At 60.2% G+C, this 21598-nt stretch overlaps 1 protein-coding gene across 2 annotated transcripts in view; it reads left to right on the top strand.

Moving 5' to 3' along the window:
* Window positions 1-21598, top strand: part of DNAH17 (dynein axonemal heavy chain 17) — a 101571-nt gene that overhangs the window by 42133 nt on the left and 37840 nt on the right. Inside the window, exons 27-48 of one of the 2 annotated variants that reach the window (XM_045525703.1) lie at window positions 708-1055; window positions 1149-1240; window positions 1640-1766; window positions 2564-2716; window positions 4108-4233; window positions 4415-4522; window positions 5195-5326; window positions 5720-5880; window positions 6496-6652; window positions 7685-7789; window positions 9549-9706; window positions 10042-10180; window positions 10366-10593; window positions 10970-11107; window positions 12003-12135; window positions 13042-13169; window positions 13738-13886; window positions 17483-17765; window positions 17854-18027; window positions 18243-18450; window positions 18803-18968; window positions 21275-21377. In XM_045525703.1, coding sequence (XP_045381659.1) covers window positions 708-1055; window positions 1149-1240; window positions 1640-1766; window positions 2564-2716; window positions 4108-4233; window positions 4415-4522; window positions 5195-5326; window positions 5720-5880; window positions 6496-6652; window positions 7685-7789; window positions 9549-9706; window positions 10042-10180; window positions 10366-10593; window positions 10970-11107; window positions 12003-12135; window positions 13042-13169; window positions 13738-13886; window positions 17483-17765; window positions 17854-18027; window positions 18243-18450; window positions 18803-18968; window positions 21275-21377 — 3516 coding nt within the window. Of the gene's footprint in view, window positions 1-707; window positions 1056-1148; window positions 1241-1639; window positions 1767-2563; window positions 2717-4107; window positions 4234-4414; window positions 4523-5194; window positions 5327-5719; window positions 5881-6495; window positions 6653-7684; window positions 7790-9548; window positions 9707-10041; window positions 10181-10365; window positions 10594-10969; window positions 11108-12002; window positions 12136-13041; window positions 13170-13737; window positions 13887-15752; window positions 15858-17482; window positions 17766-17853; window positions 18028-18242; window positions 18451-18802; window positions 18969-21274; window positions 21378-21598 lie in introns of those variants that run through there. The other variant, XM_045525702.1, reaches the window with a different exon arrangement.

The following is a 21598-nucleotide window of genomic DNA, read 5'->3' as shown; positions in this document are numbered from 1 at the left end:
AATTGACATGAGGCAGATCCAGAGGAGAAAAACATGCAAGTTATTTAACACACCTTTGCGCGGCACGGGAGTCTCATAAGGAAATGACCCCAAAACATGGTTGAGTTGAACACGTAGTACTGACTTGCGGGAAGGGTGGTGAGTCGTGGAAGGTGACGAATGGTGGGGACAGAAGGCAAGAGTGGTTCTAACAGGGTCGGTGCCAGCAGACTTCTTTGGGCCTCAGCTGCCCGTCCTCGATAAGAAGGACACTTCCCTCTGGGGTCGGGAGGGCACCTTTCACACAGAATTTCGCCTCCTGCTGAAGAAGAGAATGAAGGTCACACTAACCTTCGTGCACCTGCTGTTCTTCAAGTGCCTTTAACACAGCAGTGTGCCAGGGTGGCACATTTGTCACTCCTTCTCACACGGTATGTGGCCTTTTGTGTGTGTGGCTTCTCCACCCCGCCATCTGCACTGTGGCACCCGGACCTGATTCCTTGTCATGGCTGAGTGACACTCCCTCGTGTGGGCAGGACACATACTGATCCACGCGCTGGTGGATAGACATGCGGCTGGCTCCCAGCTCTCAGCTAGCACGGGTAGTGCTGGCGTGAGCGTGCTGGCTTTCTTAAAGCGGGCTTCACGCCACCGTCTAGGAACTTTGGGTCCGTCCTTAGTTTCACACCCAGATGCCCAGTGACCTTCCTCCCACGTTCCCCCGAAAGGTACTGAAAGCCTTGGATAGCACCTGGACCACGATGGAGTTCGAGCACGAGCCGCATCCGCGGACGGGCACCATGATGCTCAAGTCGGACGAGGTCCTGGTGGAGACGCTGGAGGACAACCAGGTGCAGCTGCAGAACCTGATGATGTCCAAGTACCTGTCCCACTTCCTGAAGGAGGTGACCAGCTGGCAGCAGAAGCTGTCCATGGCAGACTCGGTCATCTCCATCTGGTTGGAGGTCCAGAGGACCTGGAGCCACCTGGAGAGCATCTTCATCGGGTCTGAGGACATCCGAGCCCAGCTCCCAGAGGACTCCAGGCGCTTCGATGTCATCGACCTGGAGTTCAAGGTGAGCCTGGCTTGCTGGCTCCCGGGCACTTCCAGGAAGGGCCGTGGGCCACAACAGGGCCCCTGACCCCTCGGTGATCCCTTCCCTTCCTAGGCCTTGATGCAAGACGCGGTGAAAACACCCAACGTGGTGGAAGCCACCAACAAGCCGGGTCTCTATGACAAACTGGAAGCCCTGAAGAAAAGGTGGGTCCCACCTCTGTCCAGACGGGGAGAGCCGATGGCAGGGGGAGCCGATGGCAGGGGGAGCCTGAGTCCTGTGCGGCCTGCTGGTTAGGACAGAGCAGAACCAGGGCAGGGGGCTGCCACATCCCCCCTCCCCGGGCCACATCCTGCCATGCTGGCCTCGCGGTGGAAGAAGCAATGCCCACGGAGGTTGGATGACACTCCCTGCTGCCCAGGTGTGCGCACCAGGTCAGGGGCTGGCAAAGGGATGAGAGCATCGGGTAGGAAGTTCTGGATTGACCCGGGCCTGTGGACAAGAGACCAGATGTCTCCAGGCCCATGAGTCCGACGTGCCGACAGGCTGGGCTGGGAGGGCCCGCGGAGTGGCACTGACCGGCTCCTTCCCCGCTGTCCCCGCAGCCTGGCCGTGTGTGAGAAGGCCCTGGCAGAATACCTAGAGACCAAGAGACTGGCCTTCCCCAGGTTCTACTTTGTGTCCTCGGCCGACCTGCTGGACATCCTCTCCAACGGCAACGACCCTGTGGAGGTAGGTGGGGCTCTGGCACGCGGCAGGTGAGCCAACATCATGCCCTGGACCCAGGCCCAGGCCGGCCAGGCCCCTCCGTCTGGGCAGCCCAGAGAGGAAGGAGAGGAGCATCCCTGGATGTCCCGTGTCATCTGCATGAGGTCCCCACACCAGGGACTGCCCGGGGTGCCCACCAAGGCAGAAACGGGGGGGACTCGTCTCACAGCCCACTCTGCCCTTGCTGTATTTGGGCAAATTAATCTACTCTCTTTTCCTCTCCTGGAGAAACGGGGCAGGTGCCAGGGCTTGGTGAGCCGCCGTCTCTGAACAATACACCCACTCACTGGGCCCCCTCGGACCGTCAGGCCCAGGAGCCAGCAGGAAGCGTTTCTTTGAGGCTTTTCTGAAAAAGAAAAGAGTTAACTAACTAGGTGAAGGGGAACTGATTGTATTTTATTTTAACCTAAACTTATGGGATACACGAGACGAAGGAACACGCAGGCATGACCTGCAGTTAAGGGTCTGAGTGTGTGGCCTGCGGCCTGGGCCCAAACCTCGAGGAAGAGAAACCCTGAAGAACAGACCTTTGCCCGGAAGAGCTGGGATTCCCGGCCCGGTTTCTGTGCCCGGTCTGAGAGCAGCTCCCACTGGTTCTTCTTGTTGGAGAAGCCAGGTTTACTTAACGCTGGTCAAAGATGGGGAGTGTGTTAAAGACAGACAGACAGAAAGACGCTTAAAGCCACCCAAGGAAAGCCCAAGCCATGCATGTCCCTTTCAGATCCCTCGGTTGCGTAATTCTGGTTTCTCCCCACACCCAGGTGAGCCGCCACCTGTCCAAACTCTTTGACAGCCTGTGTAAACTCAAGTTCCGGCTCGATGCCAATGAGAAGCCGCTCAAGTTTGGCCTGGGCATGTACAGCAAGGAGGACGAGTATGTGGAGTTTGATCAAGAATGTGACCTCTCGGGGCAGGTGAGTATATACACGCTGCACGGTGGACCCAGCACAGTGGCACAGTGAGCAGCTAGAGGAAGGGCCACGTGTCCTCACACAGAGATGTCTGGGAGACCGTTCCTGTCCTCTGCCTTTCTAGAAAACACTTAAAGGGCTGGGAGTGGTGGCTCATGCCTGTCATCCCAGCACTTTGGGAGGCCGAGGTAGGAGGATCACTTGAGGCCAGGCATTTGAGATCAGCCTGGGCAACATAGCGAGACCTCATCCCTACAAAATAAATTTTTTAAAAATTAGCTGGGTCCCAGCTACTCGGGAGGCTGAGGCAGGAAGATCACCTGAGCCCAGGAGTTTGAGTTTTGAGTTTGAGGTTTGAGTTTGTGAGCTATGATCCCACCACTGCACTCCAGCCTGGGTGACAAAGTAAGACCCTATCTCTAAAAATAAAAAAAGAAACAAGGTACTGACTTGTTTGTAGAATTTCTAGCAGAGCCTTACCCATGTAGCACGAGGAGTATTTTGAGGGGAAGGAAGAGAAGGCTTGTTAATGCCACTGGATTTTTTTCATGGCTTGCCAAGGGGATTGCTTTGGAGGTTGCCACACGTATCTGAGCCGCCGATTTCTAACACCTGTCCAAAACACCTGTCCAAACTACCTGGCTGCGTTGCTCTGGTCTCGGGCAGCCTCTTCCCTTTTCTAGCAGGCTTGCCACCCAGCTTGGGGCTGGCTCCTTCTGCCGACGAGCTGTCCCCTCCCCTGTCTCTCTCCCCAACTATTCTTCAAGCAATGGAAAGGATTTTGGCATTAGCCTAAGGAAGATGTAATTTGGAGGTAAATCAGTGGTGAAAAAAAAAAACCTCACACAAGAAAACCCGACGTGGTCTGCTTTCCAGGGGTGGGGCCGGGCGGGCTGTGGCAGGAGCCATCGGAAACAACTGCCACGACAGCAGGGCCGTCTGCACCATGTGCCCGGGTGAACAAACGGATACCAGGACCCATTGAGGATGTTTTTTCCCTCCCAGTAGCGGTTAGTTGAGGGATAAGCCTTGTTGCAAGACTCAGCGACAGCCGCATCCCGAGGGCAGCACACTGTCTTGCAGCCACTTGCTGAGCAGGTGGGGGCGCCACTGGACAGAACCCCCAGATGTCCCAACTCAGAGCATCGGCGATGGCGCAGGCTCGGCTCACTCTTCTAGATTTTTCTCTGGGTCCATCACTCCTGTGCCTGGATGCTTAACGCAGCAGGTTTTGCTGGCGTTTACAGCGGAGCGTCCCAACCGTGTATTTTAAGTGTGTCATTTTTACTGCTCTGTAAAATCCTTGACATTTGATGAGGACAGAGAGTAGATTTTTTTCTGTACAACAAAGCAAGTCATCAGGACTAGAGGCGCTCACGTGGCACCGTCCGCAGGTGGAGGTCTGGCTGAATCGCGTGCTGGACAGAATGGTCGCCACCCTCCGACACGAAATCCCAGAGGCCGTGGTGACGTACGAGGAGAAGCCGCGGGAGCAGTGGATCTTTGACTACCCCGCCCAGGTCTGGGGGGAGGCGTGGCGGGTGAGGGGCGGCGCTGAGGCGCGGGGGTGTGATGTGTCCCTGTGGCCCCTGTGTTAGCCACACGCCACTGGAGAATAACTCGCGTTATTGGCGTGAACTTTTCTATCAGCGGTAATTGGTCACTAGCTGCGTGGGCGTGGGGGGCCCTGTCTGTTTCCAGATTGCCCTCACGTGCACCCAGATCTGGTGGACCACCGAGGTGGGCCTGGCGTTTTCGAGGCTGGAGGAAGGCTACGAGAACGCCATCAAAGATTATAACAAAAAGCAGGTACGTGGCCCCGCACGTCCGGCTCAGACTCTGCCAAGCGGTGACCAGAGACATCTTCCTCCCCAAGGCTGACCTTGGTGAAATGGCCGTTCCCGCAGGTCAAACGCTGTCAGGTGTCCTTGTCCCCAGCCCGTACCCAGCAGTAACATCTTCAGAAACACGTAACTGTAATTTCTTGTCTGGAAATCATCTAATGCTACTGCAAGTCTTTTTTCTTAAAGATTCTTGGTTAGAAATATGAAAACTAAAGATAATTTTTAAAATAAAAGAAGGAACAGTTATCTGTAATCCCACTACCCAAATATAACACCGTCAACACATTCTTATGCATCCTTCTAATCTTTTGTGTGCAATTTGTGTGTGAAAATAGACAAACTATCTGCACAGCTTTAAAATCAGCTGTTTTTACTTAATATCCCTTTTCCTCTACGTCGTGGTTAACGGCTCTGTGGTATTCTGTCACGGGGCGTCCCGCTGCTTAACATACCCGCCAATTGGAGACACGCAGAATGTTCTCCTGTTTTCATTATTGTAAACAAGAGCGTGGGGAGGGTTCCCCACGCGACCGTGAGCTCCCTGAGCACCCTCATGGCCTGGGCGCCGTGCAAGGGACCACCCAGCACTTGGTGGGCGCCCTGCAGCGTCTCGGCGATGGCTGCCCTCCCCCCGCAGATCAGCCAGCTGAACGCGCTCATCACGCTGCTCATCGGGAACCTCAACGCTGGCGACAGGATGAAGATCATGACCATCTGCACCATCGATGTGCACGCACGCGACGTGGTAGCCAAAATGATCACTGCCAAGGCACGAGCGCTCGCTGTCTCCAGGGAGTGGCTGGGGAAGGGCCAGGGGACTGGGTTGGGACCATGCTTTGGGGGGCTCCAGCCCTGCTATTGCCACGTCATGGGGGAGTGACTCTATGCTGGTGACAGCCACCAAATCCCTCGCCCAGACTTGTCCCTGGTAAGCGCCACGCAGCCACCGCGAGCGGCACCTGCTCATTGGAAGTGCTCGTTCCTTAGCAAGATTCGCTGGGGGCAGCGAGAAGGTTGGAGGTGGGAGCCAGAAGAGGAAAGAGGGCCAGGGAAGGTGCCCTGAGGGCCCGGGGACCAGCCCAGAGGCAGGCTGGCCGTCTGGGTCGGGTCTGCCTCTTGCGTTCCGCTCGGCCGACAGCAAGAGCCCTGGCTCCTTCTGCAGGTGGAGAGTTCTCAGGCCTTTACCTGGCAGTCCCAGCTCCGGCACCGCTGGGATGACGAGAAGCGACACTGCTATGCCAACATCTGCGACGCCCAAATCCAGTATTCCTACGAGTATCTGGGCAACACGCCGCGGCTGGTCATCACCCCGCTCACTGACAGGTGAGGACACGCCTGCGGGCCTGTGGTGCCCGTCCCTAAATGAGTCACCTGTTCCCTTTGGTCCCTTCTCCATGATTCACTGTCGGGCTGGGACGTCAGCTGCTGAGGCTGAAAGAGTGGGCACTGGGTCAGGTGGACCCATGTTCAGAGTCAGTCCTGCCACCTGCAGGGTGCCAGGCCTCCAGCTCCGTATCCTCATTCTGACCTGAGCTGTGTGGCCTCGGGGGAGCTCCTCAGCCTCTCTGGGCCTGCAATGTGGGGATGACGTTTTATGGCTCCCCGTGAGCTTGTTGCAGGTTGATTACGTTATTCAACACCCAAAAGCACTGAGACCAGAGCTGCTCTGAGCAAACCTTCCATGGATGTGGGGGGTGTTGTCACAACCGTTCCCGGTTTGGTAGCGCTCCCTGCCCAAGTGCCCCAGCAGGAACGGTGCCTGTGCCACCTCTGCCCCGAGCAGTGCCTGCCCCTCAGTCCCATCTGAGGTCCCTCCTGCCCGCTCCCCGCTGTGCCCCCTGGGGCCAAGCAGGCGCGGTGACAGAACTAGTGGGAACCGCAGAGCAAGGGCAGTGGGGCGGCTGTGGGGTCCCGCGAGCTAAGCAGAGGTCCCGGCAGGTGCTACATCACCCTGACACAGTCCCTCCATCTGATCATGGGCGGGGCCCCCGCTGGCCCCGCCGGGACCGGCAAGACGGAGACGACCAAGGACCTGGGCAGGGCGCTGGGCACCATGGTGTACGTCTTCAACTGCTCCGAGCAGATGGACTACAAGGTACGTGGCTGAGGCCCAGGGGTGGGACCCAAGGTCCCCACAAGAGAACATATCTGAGCGCCCTGTCCCAGGAGGCCCTGCAGCGAGCTCTCAATCCCTGGACACCTGTGAATGGCACCCTGGGGAGGTGGCACTAGGGCCCCCCTGATAGCTGACAGTGTCCCCTTTGGGGGGCCTGTCTGAAGAGACTCCTGGTGTTGACAAACTCAGCCCCAAAGGTCCTGCCCTGCCCCTGCCGTGAGGCAACCCTTGCTCAACCTCGTGGGGAGATTGCTGCGGGCAGGGGAGGGCCTCCTTCACGGTCGCGCACGGGCTGTGGGCAGCAGCTGCGTCCAGGCGGGCTGGGGGGGGCGGGCAGGGGCCTGGCCACGTCCTGCTGGTCATCAGAGACTGTTCTCCAAGGGCCAAGCGGGGGAGGGGGTGTCTCGATGGTCCCAACCGCTGCAGCCTCTTGCACGAGGAAAAGGGGGGACAGTCCACTAGTTCAGGACCCTGGGCCTGCAGAGGCCTCCCCTCCCCAACCTGGATCTGAGCCCCACGATCCAGGGCCCCTGCCCCTGGGCTGCAGGGCCACACGGTCCACTCCAGCCTCCTGGACTTTAGAGGAGTGAAATCCAAGCTTGGATCCTCCTGAAGGGGTGTAGTGACCGCCTGGAATCCTAGGTGGAAACTGGGAGAATCACCCCGACTGCCTGGCTGGGCCCCCGCGCCCACCTGGAGGGGCTCCCCTCCTTCGTGTGCATAAAGGAAAGGGCCAAGAGACAACGCAAGTGTTGGACTTTGCAAGGGTGTGCTTGTCCGAGCCCTGTGGTCAGGGGCCCTAGAGAAGCCTCCATCCCAGGGTCTCAAGCCATGGGATCCGGGCGAAAGGAGTCGGCCCTCTCTGGGACCTGGGTGGTCCCGCCTGGTGGCCTTCAGAAGGCCCAGCTGTCCCCAGCGGGGCTGAGCTGAGGGCAGTGAACACCCCTGTGGGCCCCCCGCCCTCCCAGCTCTTCCCTTCCCCAACGCCGCCTCCGCTCTCGCCCCGTCTAGTCCTGTGGAAACATCTACAAGGGCCTGGCGCAGACCGGCGCCTGGGGCTGCTTTGACGAGTTTAACCGGATCTCGGTGGAGGTCTTGTCCGTGATCGCCGTGCAGGTAGGACCTTGCCCAGGTCTGGAGCTCACAGAGGGCGACTGGCCACCTTCCCGTTATCTCATGCCCTTCCCACGCGAGAACAGACCCTCCTTGTCTGCCTGTGGCACTCGGGGCACTGGGTGCTGGTGTGGCACAAAGATGAGTGGGACCCCCAGCCGGTCCCCCAGGGCCACAGCCTGGCTAGGCATCTGTTCAGCTGGAAGACAGGAAGAGTCTGGTACGGTAGCATGCGTGTAACCGCGTGCACAGGAGGGCAGGAGTGACTCTGCTCGGCAGAGGAGGACACGGGGCTCTGTTGCAGGTGTCTGTGGAGCCGGGCACTGGGGGACACACAGGGTGCTGGGGGGACTGGCAGGAAAGGAGGGAGGCAGGGAAGGTGCCCGCGTACTCTGCTGGGAGCACAGGACACGCAGTGCAGAGACAGGGCAGGGCAGGGGTGGGGTTCGCGGGTTGGGGGAGCACCACCCCCGCACTACGTGTTAAAGTCACCCACGTGGGCCCCTCGCACGTGACCGTATGAGCATTTCTGCATTGAAACGCATGCTGCTGGGTCGCGACCTGCTGGGCTAAGGTGAGCTGAGGCCTGATCAGCTGCTACAGGCCGGGAGGAGACAGTCAGGATGTGGATGGGGGGTGGTGCTGAGACGCCCCCTCCCACAATACGGAGCTCAGGAGAGGGGCGTGGAGACCCCAGCCTGGGTGCAAGGCCCGGTTTAAATTTACTGATTTAACTCCCTAACTCTCTGCTTGGCCGTGGTTTAAACTCACTGCACCTCCGTTTTGCGTTCTGTAAGAAAACAGGGATTGATGACGCGGGTTTGCTGGTGAGATTAGAGGTGGCCGCGGGTGGCTGCTCCCTGAGTGCCTGGGCCCACAGAGTTGCTGCCAAGCCCAAAGCCAGTGAGCAAACCCGAGTGTGTGTGCAGAGCCCGGTTTGGGCACTGAATGTTCGTGGACTCGGAGGGAGACGGTAGGCGAGGCCTGGCACAGAGGGCATCGGCACACTCTGCAGACCAGTCGTGGGGGAGGGGGCGGGACACCCAGGCAGCAGAACTTGGAGCCCACCGGGAGACTCAGACTTGGGAAGTCAGGTGGCGGGAGACGTCTCACTGCGAGTGTTGGGCGCCCCCAAGTGGGCATTTGGAAATCCGCAGCTGCCCTGGCTGCTGATGAGGAGCCTTGAGGTCCTAGATTTAACCTTAAAGACCGCGAGGTGGCCTGACGTGGAGATGGCCACTAAGCAGTCCTCTGACAGCCGGGTCATTGCCAGAGTAGCAAGAGGATGCAGGGGAGGGCTGGGAGCTGGGGTGGCACTCAGCAAAGCCACGGAGGGAACGGCTGGTTCTGGCAACAGCCGAGGCCCCTGCAGAGAGCTGCACCCAGTGACAAAAGCTCATCTCAGGAGGCTCCACTTAGGTGGCATTCGTGTGATGACAATGGGGCCACAGAAGTGGAAAACAGAGGCTCATCCCTAGGGGGCCCAGGGTGGGGGTGAGGGTGAGAGGGCAGTGGGGGTCAGGACCCCGCGTGGCAGCGCCCTGTAGCCGTGCAAGATGCCCCGCTGGGCGCGGGTTGCCTCCACATGTCTCTCGCAACTGCGTGTGAGTCTACAACGGCCCCCAAATTAAAAAGCTCAACTAAAAAACGATACCAGGAGGACACTGCAAATTCACAGCCACGCGCTTTAACACGGAGACCCGTCTGGTGTGACGAAGCTGGTCGCTTCCGTGTTTGACGTGTCTGTGTACCAACCGCTCAGGTCAAATGTGTCCAAGATGCCATTCGGGCCAAGAAAAAAACATTTAATTTCCTCGGAGAGATGATACGTCTCATCCCCACCGTGGGCATCTTCATCACCATGAACCCTGGGTACGCTGGGCGCACGGAGCTGCCTGAGAACTTAAAGGCCCTGTTCAGGTGCGTGGCTGGGACAGGCGTCAGCAGGCAGGAGCGGGCACCCAAAAGCTCTCTGCCTTCCCCACGGCGGGGTCCCCACTTGGGACACACCTGCCATCCTGCAGGCCGACGGAAGGCAGGCTTCAGGTTGGTGCTCAGAGAGGTCACCCTGGGGGGCTGGAGGCACCCAAGGGACCGGCGGGGTAGGGTGGGAACCCAGCTCCGGGCCCCGGGAGGCAGCCCACTTGCTGTCCACCTGGCAGGCGAGGCGTGTGCTCCCAGGTGAAGAGGGACAGGTAGAGGCGTGTAGGGGAGGGGAGGGAGAGAAGCCCACCTGCACTGATCCCCCCCCCCAGGCCCTGCGCCATGGTCGTCCCCGACTTTGAACTGATATGCGAGATCATGCTGGTGGCCGAGGGCTTTCTGGAAGCCCGCCTTCTGGCCAGGAAGTTCATCACCCTCTACACCTTGTGCAAGGAGCTGCTCTCCAAGCAGGTGTGTGTTCCCAGGGCCCTAGAGCTCACGGGGGGGGGGGGGGAGGGGAGGGACAGTGCAAGGGGGTGTTAAAAATGCAGGCAGCGGCCGAGGTTGCCCCCCAGCCCTCCTGGACCCCAGAGCCACCCTGGGCCTGGCAGCGCCAGCCGGCCAGCGTGGGACAGGGCGCTCACCTCTGCCCGCAGGATCACTACGACTGGGGCTTGCGAGCCATCAAGTCCGTGCTGGTGGTGGCCGGCTCCCTGAAGAGGGGGGACCCCAGCCGGGCAGAGGACCAGGTGCTCATGAGGGCTCTGAGAGACTTCAACATCCCCAAGATCGTGACCGACGACCTGCCCGTGTTCATGGGGCTGATTGGGGACCTCTTCCCGGCTCTGGATGTGCCTCGCAAACGAGACCTGAACTTTGAGAAGGTAGTTACCCAGGCCTCGGTCCTGCCTCGCCTGGGGCTTCCCTCCTGCCCAGGACGCTGCACTGGTTCCTCGGGGCAAATGCAACCCTGGGGCAGGTGGCCTACGTCACACATGCCACGAGAAAGACCCTGGGGCTACAGCTGCCTTCCTGGGCCTGGCTGGGGGCTGCTCTCTCAGCTGGGGCTGGGAGGCTTCGGGCAAACCCATCCCCTCGCTGGGCCGCAGTGGGGCAGTCTGAGCTCCCGACAGCAGAACTTGCAAACACATCGCCTTGGAGGGCAGCTATTCCCGTCCTACCTCTGCCACTGGGCAGGAGGCCCCCGCCAGAAAGAAAGGCCGTTTTGACTTTGCTCCTGCCCCTGCCTGTGTCCCCCAGGTCATCAAGCAAAGCATCGTGGAGCTCAAGCTGCAGGCAGAGGACAGCTTCGTGCTCAAAGTCGTGCAACTGGAGGAGCTGCTGCAGGTGCGGCACTCAGTGTTTGTCATCGGGAACGCGGGCAGCGGCAAGTCTCAGGTATGTCTCCCCGAAGGGCCCTGCAGGCAGCCGGCCAGATGGGGGAGGGCTGGGGTGAAGGGCCAGCCTGTATCACCTGCCCCCACCCCAGGGAATCCCCCTGGACCCCAACTTGTCATGGTCCAGGAAGGACACTGGGGCTGAGCGGGAGGGGAGGAGCAGCCACAGCCCCCAGCCCACCGATGGGGCTTCCTCCCCACCTTGCTTCTCCCGTCTTCCTGTCCCCACCCCCTGCAGCCAGCCCCACCCCCACCTCCTGTCCCCTGCTGTGGCCTGGGGCGTGGTGAGATGTAGAGGGTGGTGGCTGATGTTACTAAAGTCTGTGACACTGGAAAATTCTATACCAGCCGGCATGCACTCGCCGCCCGCAAGGGACAGACTCTTGTGCTATTGCTGAAGATCGTTCCCATAGTAATAACATGGGGAGGCCCACAGCAAGTTACTTTGCCAGTGTCCTAGGAAGGAACATACACACGCATACAAATGGAACAGCCTTAAATGTTCTTGAAACTCATTTTCTCTGGGAGGAAGCCCTGGGGTGGCTTTGTTCCCTTAGACGCTTCCCCGACGATGAGCTTGTGTAACTTGCATTGAGAGGAAGACGCTACGGTGAGTTTTTTCAGAGTTCAGCGAGGTCTCGCGCAGCCCCTGTGGCCTGTGGACGTGAACACTTGGCTCCCGTCACCGGCCACCCTCGTGGTTGCTGGGGGGACACACGCTCACCTACACGCCAGCAAAGCAAGCCAGATCAGAGAAGGAGCCGCTCGTGGTCATAAAGGGTCTGGGCTCACATAAGGGCCTCGCCCCCGTGCAGGCCCGTGGGCCGTCCTGGGGCCAGTGTAGGATGTGCCAGGGACATCAGGGCACAGGCAAGTGGCTTCCTGCTTTCACCCAGGTCCTCAAATCCCTCAACAAGACCTACCAGAACATGAAGAGGAAGCCGGTCGCCGTGGACCTGGACCCCAAGGCTGTCACCTGCGACGAGCTCTTTGGCATCATCAACCCGGCCACCAGGGAGTGGAAAGACGGTATCAGGAGGGGTCTGGGACGCGGTGGGCGGTGCTCCACTGTGAGCAGCTCCCTGGGGGGGACCCTCGTGGGCTCCCAGCCAGGGGCGGAGCAGGCAGACAGCCGTGGGGTCAGCACTGTGGTGACAGTGCCGTGGGGGCTGTGGGCTGCCAGAGCTGGGACCTCTGAGAATCGCAGGCTCCAAGCCCAAGCAAGGACAGGCTAGAGGATGCAGGGTGAGGCTGGACAGGCAGGCTGGATGCTGAGCACGGGGAGGCCACACCTCAGTCAGCCGGGCTCCGGGAGGGTGTTTCTCCTGGGAAGTGGCTCGATGCTTCGTGGAGAGAACTCTGACGTCCAAGAGCAGGCTGTGGGCGGGGGCTGCGGCGTGGCCAGGTTGGGGGGGCCTGCCTGGCGCAGGACTCTTACCTCTGCCTGTGTATCTCGTTTCTCCCCCACGAGAACATGAGCTCCGTGGGGTGGGGGGCTGTGATTGTCCTGGGCTTTGTACCACAAGCCCACCACGCCCCCCACACCCCCCACGCCTGACACATGGCGAGTGCTCAACAGACCTCTGCTGAGAGACAGAGTGGGTGGGTGGAGGGGCATAGCACCCAGCCCGGAGGGGATCCTACGTGGGGGTGTTGAGCCTACAGGGGACGGGTGCAGGGTCAGAGGGCAAAGGCAGGGCCTGGGTGGGGCATATCAGAGGGAGCCCACCTGGTCCTCAGGGCAAGGAGGAGGGAGGGAAAGGAGCCCAGCCACTCAGGTCCTTGGGCCCTGTTGTCCCTCTGAAGTAGGGGACAGGCCACCTCAGAGAGAGAGGGAGGGGGCTGGGGGAGGGGGAGAGATGTAGAGGGAGGAGGGGAGGGCGCCAGGATCCGGCAGGCAGGCCCTGTGCCCGCTGACAGCCGCTGCTCCCCCAGGCCTGTTCTCCACCATCATGCGTGACCTGGCCAACATCACGCACGACGGCCCCAAGTGGATCGTCCTCGATGGGGACATAGACCCTATGTGGATTGAGTCCCTCAACACCGTCATGGACGACAACAAGGTGCGGCCACGGGAAGGAGGGGTGGGGGTCGTGGGGACGCACGCTCAGACCCTCGGCAGCTGGCGCCCCCCACGAAGAAGTGCTGGTCCTGGGACGTGTCCCCGTCCACACGCGCCGCATCTCACGTTGCTCCCGGCAGCTGGTGGCTCAAGGTAGCGCCTGGGACGTGTGCTCCAATTTACACGCAGCACAGTGTGAGAACGACAGGTCACATTTAGGGAGGCAGCAAAGACATTTGGAATTATCTAGAAGCAGCTTTAAAAAACGATAATCAGTTGGGTAGCGGAGGGACCACGAGGCTTTCCGGGGAAGGCGAGGGCTCGACAATGCACGTTGCCCTGCAGCGCGTCCTGCCTGCCGTGGGAGCCGCCCCACCGTCCCGGGCGGGGCACAGCGGGGCCGGGCGGCAAGGAAAGCTGAGCAACGCCGGGCTTGTAAAGGCGGGCTGTCATCAGGGGACTGTGCGGGGTTGCCGAGTCCTTCCTCCCTGCTTGGAGATTTGCTCCAAGCGATGACCTTGGAACCCCGTCAGGTGACGTGGCCTCACGGCTCGCTGTCTCCCTCCTAGGTCCTCACCCTGGCCAGCAACGAGCGAATCCCCTTGAACCGCACCATGAGGCTGGTGTTTGAGATCAGCCACCTGAGGACGGCCACCCCGGCCACCGTCTCCAGGGCCGGCATCCTCTACATCAACCCGGCGGACCTCGGGTGGAACCCGTGAGTGGGCTTTTGGTTTTCCTGTTCCAAACCGTGCCAGAGGGAGGCGAGGCTGGGGGCCTGTTTCAGGGTTGCACACGAAATCGTTCACTCACTCGCTCATTCGCATACTAAATGCCACGTGCGGGGCCTCACCAGGCACCGGGGTCACAGCGAGGAAGCGAGAGCCGTGTGAGCGAGCAGTGTGAGCACGCAGCGGCTCCGCGGAACTGCCACTGGGGAAACAAGTTTTCAGGAAGTGCGGGAATGACAAGGGCTGGCGAGGGAGGGCGGGTCCCAGTCCCCACGGAGGCAGGGAGTCTTCCCAGAGGGTTGGAGTCTGGGCTGCCACCTGACAGGGGGCTTTCTAGGTGGACAAGAGCTGGGGGCGCATTGCAGGCGAGAACCCGCGGTGATGGCGCGGGGGCGGCAGCGGACAACAGGCTCCCGGGACCGGCGGTGGGTGCTCCTGCGTGGAGGGTTAGGGTGTTCTTGGCCGGAAGGGGACTGAAGCTGGGCCACCCCGCAGGGCCAGGCACAGGGGGCATGATGTGAAGAGGACACTCCGTAAAGCCAGTGGACCATGGGTGCCACTGGGCTTGGGAGAGGATGGGGTGGGCTTAAGAAACGCTCAAAAGCTGGAGAAAATGAAGACTCGACTCTGGAGGCAGATTTTCCTGCTTGGACACATGGCTAGCAACGGGCAGAGTAAGGGATTTTCTGGGGACGCAGAAATAAATGACAGCTTGGAGCAAACATCCTGCCTCGGCCCGAGTGGAAATCCCAGAGGGCAGGCTCCGGAGAACCGTCACCGTGGCTCATTCATTCCTCCCTCCGAGCAGCACGTCCCCCGCGCACCTGCCCTGTGTCCGGCCCCGGGCATTCCATGCTGGGAGGGACGGGAGTTGGCTTTCTGAGAAAGACCAGAGCTGTTGGGAGATGAGGAACACAGGGAGGCTTCCAAGGCAGAGGGGAAGCCCCGGAGACGCCGTCACAGACACCAGGAGGGGGGACTTCAGGAGGGAGGAGGCTCGTTGGATCACGTCCAGACTCAAGGATGCCAAGGACAGAGACTTTCCGCTGGATGTGGCAGTGGGGAGCTCCTCAATCGCTCTAGAGGAAAGCGTCATGGCGTGCTGGGGTAGCAGGAGCCCCCATTAGCGAGGAGGACCCAGCCAGAGGTGCTACCGCGAGGCCATCTCTGGAAACAAGTCCCCCGTTCAAGCGCCGGAGGGTGGACCTGGAGCAAGAGGAATGAAGGTTTGTCAAGATGAGAATGATGTCTGGGTGTGGAGATCAGGCATGGCTGTTTCCAGGCACACACAAACTTGTAGGCAGAGAAAAAGAAGTTTCCAGAGTTCCAAATGTGCGTCTTAGCTGTCTGCACCGGGAGGTGAGGTGTCTGCTGGGAGGCAGGCGGCATGGCGTGGCCAGGGTTTGAGAGGATCCCGCGAAGAATGTTCCCTGCGAGGACAGGACCAGAGCTGGCCTGACCCCAGGGCGCTGGGAGCTGCTGAGGCCCAGCACTGCTGTGCTGCTTCTCCGGCAGTCCTTGGGCACCAGTGTCCCAAGGCGGCCGTAGCAAAGGCGCAGCCCGGGCAGCTTCAGACAGCAGCAGTTTATCCTCTCTCAGTTCTTGAGGTCAGAGGTCCAGGATCAGGCGTCAGCAGGGCTGGTTCCCTCTGGAATCTTCGAGGGAGACTCTGGGCCAGGCCTCTCTTTCCACCTTCCGGAGGCTCCGGCAAGCCCCTGGCGTTCCTTGTCCTGTAGACCAATCACTCCCATCTCTGCATGTGGCCGCCTTCTGTGTGTGTCTGTCCACGTTTACCTCTTGTAAGGACGCTGGTCACTGGCCCTGGGGCCACCCTAACCCAGGACGATCTCATCCTGAGATCCCGAATGTGGTCATGTCTGCAAAGGCCCTTTCTCCAAATAAGGCTCCAGGTGGACATGTCTTTTGTGGGGCCACCAGTCCACCACGACACCTCATTGGTGAGTATTCAGGGTGGGCAAGAGACAGGGCAAGGGAACGGAGACAGAGCGTGTGCAGGAGCTGCTGAGACGCAGGGAGACAGGAAGAAGACAGGACGTGGGGCACTTGGGGGACACCCCTCGGGAGCAGAAGGGAGCTGGAAGCTAGGCCGTCGTGGGCAGTGGCAGGAACTGGTGCTCCCAGAGTGACCGACAGGAAGCAGGAGGAGCCCCGGGTTTTGCTGGAGGAGAGGAGGGGACACGAAGCAGGGCAGCAGGGACTCAAGGCTGGACGTACCCCACCACCTCGGGGGACAGGGCAGGACGCCGCCCGGACCAGGGGTGACAAAGCTGACCTGCCTCACAGGAACGTGTCTCTCTGGGCTGGTGCCGCAGATCAAAGCCAGCGTGCTCATATGCTAAACGGCTCCCACCACAGCAACACCGGAAATTCTACCCAAACGCCAAACTCGCAGGCGAAAGCAGCAGCCTCTGTGTGGCTATGCAAACCGGTCCCCTCTTCTGAAGACCAGCTGCACCTGGAACTCAGTTCTAACAGTGCTAGGCACGGGGACACCATGCTTTGCTCAGAGACACGGGTTGCGTGAAGGTTTGCTCTGCCACGCTGGGCAGCCCGGGTGCCACGGGCACAGGTTCTCGCTCTCGAGTCTCCGTTCCGAGAGAGGTGCAGGGAGGAACGGAGCTCGCGGGACACGCGCACTCACGGAGAGGCCGTGTGTTGGCCGCGTTTGGTAACGCGAGCTTCTTGCCGACGCCTCAGGCGTCCTGGAAATGACGCACACACTGAGCTCGCTGACCCTCCAGGGAGCCGGGCTCTGTTTACGCTTTTAGCAGACGCTTACTTGGCACTGACCCTGGACCGGGCTTCCTTCTGTGAGCTTTAAACATACCAGTCCGTGCAGCCCTTTGAAACGGGGGTGACGTAATCGCCACCCTGTCTACCGCTGAGAAACCCGGGACTCGGACTCCAGAGTCCATGTCCCTCACCGCTGTGGCCGGCCACCTCTACACGACCCCCAGAGGCAGCCGTGTGCCAGACAGCCCAACGCGGCTCCTCAAGGGCTGCCTGTTGTATTGGTTTGGACTCTTCCACTGAACGTGACAAATTCAACTCTAACTGAAGCTGTAAAAAATTTCCATCATCTCAAGTCACCGAGGCGGGGGGTGCATCAGGCACAGCTGGATCTGGGAGTCCAGGGGATGTGAGGAAATGTCCCCACTCCCAGCCTGGTCTCTCCATTCTCCATCCTTCCCATCCCCAACCTCTTTCCACCCCTGGCTGTCATGAATCTTTCTCCTCTCCTATTCCCCTCCTGTCCCCCAGCTCCCAGTATTGTCTTCACTGGAGGACAAATGTGTCCCAGGTGGTAGCAAAGTGGCTCCTGGCACACCCACGGCTGCAGCCCCAGAGAAAGAGCACACGTGCCCCGCGTCCCCCCCCGCCCCAGCATCCTCATCAGACGCTCCTGGGGCTGCAGCTGGCCCCGCTGTGCCCTGGGACCCACAGCAGAGGGAGCCTGAGTCACAGCCCCGCCCCTGTGGCTGCCCCACCGGAACCACGTGCAGGGGGCGGAGAGTGGCCCAAGCAGCAGTCTCCGTCATGGCGCCTCCGTCCCGGCCCCCAGGGTGGTGAGCAGCTGGATCGAGAGGCGCAAGGTGCAGTCCGAAAAGGCCAACCTGATGATCCTGTTCGACAAGTACCTGCCCACCTGCCTGGACAAGCTGCGCTTCGGGTTCAAGAAGATCACGCCGGTGCCCGAGATCACGGTCATCCAGATGATCCTGTACCTGCTGGAGTGCCTGCTCACCGAGCGCAACGCGCCGCCCGACTCCCCCAAGGAGCTGTACGAGCTCTACTTCGTGTTCGCCTGCTTCTGGGCCTTCGGCGGGGCCATGTTCCAGGACCAGGTGACAGCGTGGCGGGGACCTGTGCCCGCACGAGGTCTCTTGGCCTCCCTCCTAGCTGGCCCTGGTTTTTGTTTCTGTTCTTCAACAGCTCATCGATTATCGCGTCGAGTTCAGCAAGTGGTGGATCAACGAATTCAAAACCATCAAGTTCCCCTCACAGGGGACGGTTTTCGATTACTACATCGACCCTGACACGAAGAAGTTCCTGCCCTGGACAGATAAAGTCCCCAACTTCGAGCTGGACCCGGATATCCCGCTGCAGGTAACTCCCCGGAGGTGGCGGCGGCCACAGACTGGTGACTTAGGAGCAGGACTCGGGGTACCAGCCCCACACACTGGGCGGATGTCCACATGCGAATGATCGCGACAGTGGGAGCTTTTCAGCAAAGCGCGGGACTCAGACCGCTGAGGTCTGCTCGCCGGCCGTGGGGGAGGGACCAGCTGAGGGTCACAGCTCCTCTGCCCCTCCCCGCCCAGGCCTCTTTGGTCCACACCACGGAAACCATCCGCATCCGCTACTTCATGGACTTGCTCATGGCGAAGTCCTGGCCGGTGATGCTGGTGGGGAACGCGGGGACGGGCAAGTCGGTGCTGATGGGGGACAAGCTGGAGAGCCTGAGCACCGACGAGTACCTGGTGCAGGCCCTGCCCTTCAACTTCTACACCACCTCCGCCATGCTGCAGGGTGCGACCCCCGCTCCCCGCCCCACTGTCCCCCTGCCCGCGGAGGGGGAACACCTGGGCCACAGCCCGACCCCTCCTTCAGGGGACGTTGATGATGGGGGGTGCCATTGGGGCCAGTGGAGGGGGCAGGGCCCACAGGGAGCATCTCGACCCATCTGAGGGGCCCGAGGGCCAATGGGCTGCAGGGCACCTGCGCCCTAGCCCTGAGCCGCCACTGTCCAGGCATACCTGGGCCTGGGTCCTTTCCTCCCAGCGGGCTCAGGACAGCAGGGCGCGGCTTCCCCTCTGCCCCTCCACCCCTCCGCCCCTCCGCCCCTCCACCCCTCCACCCCTCTGCCCCTCTGCCCCTCCAGGTGTGCTGGAGAAGCCACTAGAGAAGAAATCGGGGAGGAACTACGGGCCGCCGGGCACCAAGAAGCTAATCTATTTCATCGACGACATGAACATGCCCGAGGTGGACAAGTACGGGACGGTGGCCCCACACACCCTCATCCGGCAGCACATGGACCACGGGCACTGGTGAGGCTGGCGCGGGTGGCCCCTGGGCTGGGGGGTGGGGCCAGGGCAAGGTGGGGGACCTTGGGGCGGGGCTGTGGGGCAGGAAAGCAGCTGTAGGACGATGGGCTGTGAGGGCAGGGGTGGGGCAGGGGGCCGTGAACAGGGCCAAGGCAGGGGAGAGACATGTATCAGAGTCTCATCCCATTGCCCATTCCACGAACATGCTGGTGGCTGTGGCCTAGGACCCCACAGACGGGGACACACAGGTCCCCCTCCCACTAAGGGGCAGTTACAGAGTGAAGGAGGAGCTCTGAGGAAACCTCCCAGTGCAGTCACAGGGGAGCCCCGCCCCACCCCACCCCGCCCCACTGTCTGCCCGGGTCAGAGCTGCCCCCGGGGCGGCCTCATGCAGCAGAAGCTGGAGGCTGAGTGGGCAGTGGCCCTGAGCAGCATCCCAAGCAGAGAACGCCATGTGCAAAGGCCCCGTGGCAGGAGGGAACGTGGCATGTGCAGGAACCAGATGAGGTCGGTGTAGCTGGAGGGAGAGGGTGCCCAGGGCAGCTGCAGCCAGGCCCCCAGGACCTCTGGGCAGCTGGACAGAGTGCAGACTCTCCCCCAGTGGCACCAGGAAGCTGAAGGTGTCATGTTTAGGTCAGCACTTTAGAAAGATGAGAACATTCAGTTCAGTTGCCTCTTTAGAATAAGTAGCCCGGGCCAAATCTGAGAGTTCTGAGACCAAAAGAACCCCAGCAATCAGTCTGTGGGGTCAAGGAGCCTGCTGCCCTCATGGCCAAGAGACAGAGGACAGGGGTGGAGTTGCCTGCTCGAGGTCAGAGCCCTAGCAAGTGGAGGAGCTGGGTTTCAAGTCCAAATGTGTCCAGCTCTATCACTTGCCTTTTCCCCACTGAATGGCACTAACTCCCAGAGCTTATGGGCTGTAGGAACCCAGCAGGGACAGCCACCAAGTATACGGTGTTAGGGATGGCTCCCTGGGGAGGTGACAAAGCCACCAGTTGGACATGATTTCGGATGAACTGAAAGCAGAGTGGGGTGGGGAATTCTAGGGTACCGAGACAGGAGAGGGAGTTTCGGCGAAAGGACCACGGCCGACCACGTCCCCATCTGCAGGGATTGGCCGTGGAGCCCCTGGGGCCCGAGCCCGGACCCTCACTCACGCAGGCCCCTTCCACGCCCCCAAAATGGCTTCACAGGCCCATACACTCTTGAAAAGTTTGCTCAGATTTTTGCACTCTTTCCCATGAAGAGGGTCCTCTAAGTCGTTAAGCTACAGCCCCGGGTCCACACCTCCCCGTGAGTTTACCCCGAAAAATCTTCAAGAGGGTGGCATAGTCAGATCTGAGTTTTCAACAGCTCCGTCTAGTACGTCAGACAGAGCTGTCCCCACGGCCCCAGGGCAGGGCGGACCTGGTAGTGGGTGTGGCGTTGGGAAGAGCCTCCCTCGTGGAGGAAGCATCACGCAGGGCCCTGCGTGGGGTACGGACCCACCGGCAAAAGGTGAGCTGTGACGTGGACAGAACCTGGGGGAGGGATCTCCATGACCCGAGCAGGTGCGGGCGGGAAACACTTCTCAAACAAAAGCGTCAAAGCATAAACGGGAAGGCAAAGAATTGATTCCTGGGATCTACATCCAAATAGAGGAATTTTGCTCAAGAGACACCACGGACAAATATAATAGTTAATAGGATGGGAGAAAACATTGGCAATGTTTAACAGTGGACTAATGTCTGGAATACACAAAAAAATTCCTATAAATCAACAAGGGGCAGCAACTCCCAACACAAAAAGTGCATAATAGGGAAAAAAACCCCAAAGGTCGCGAGTGCACAAGGAGATGCACAGACTCTTCATGGCCTTTAGACTCGTCTGGGCCCCTGGCAGTTGGATCAGTGTCCTGACGTCATGGAAATTATTCAGACTATTTAACAATAACAGCCATCAGTAATTATACCGATAATGGTGATGGTAAAGGGTTATTGCGTTCTTACTGTGTTTCAGGCACCCTTCCAAATGCTTGTTCATGTATGAACCCATTTACCCCTCCCAGCGACCCACTGCTCCCCTCCCAGGCCCCAAGCCCCGGCGCCACCCCTGGCAGAGCGGGAGTGTAAACCCAGGCCTGCACTCTGGGCCATCGTACTGCCTCCCATTTCAAAATTTTTCTTGAGAGCATGAATTAATCACCAATAATTGATACTTATTGAGGTTTTGTTGTAAGCACATGCAAAGTGTTCTAGGGAGCAAGGTGGAGGCCGGGGGTGGCTCCTTCAGGCCAGCGGCGCAGTGTTAGCGCTGGTCTCCCCGTGCAGGTACGACAGACAGAAGCTGACGTTGAAAGACGTGCACAACTGTCAGTATGTGGCCTGCATGAACCCCACTGCCGGATCCTTCACCATCGACCCCAGACTGCAGGTGAGCGGAGACCGGAGCCCCCTCAGTCAGCGCCGTGGGCCTGAGGCCTGCGTTTGGCAAATGAGGATAAAAAGCGTCGGTTTGGGATGTTAGGGCTGCAGGTTGACGCTCTCTGGAAAACTCCTTAACCTTTCAGAATGTGTCCGGAAATTCCAGGAGGCGGGGAGGATGAGAGGCCGGCCAGCCTTCCTCGTGACCCCACGGGGCTGCCAGATTCAGCA

This window comes from Lemur catta, chromosome 15 (assembly GCF_020740605.2).
Source record: "Lemur catta isolate mLemCat1 chromosome 15, mLemCat1.pri, whole genome shotgun sequence".
Classification (NCBI taxonomy): domain Eukaryota; kingdom Metazoa; phylum Chordata; class Mammalia; order Primates; family Lemuridae; genus Lemur; species Lemur catta.
The sequence above is the reverse complement of the archived record's forward strand: the minus strand, read 5'-3'. Positions and strand labels throughout refer to the sequence as shown.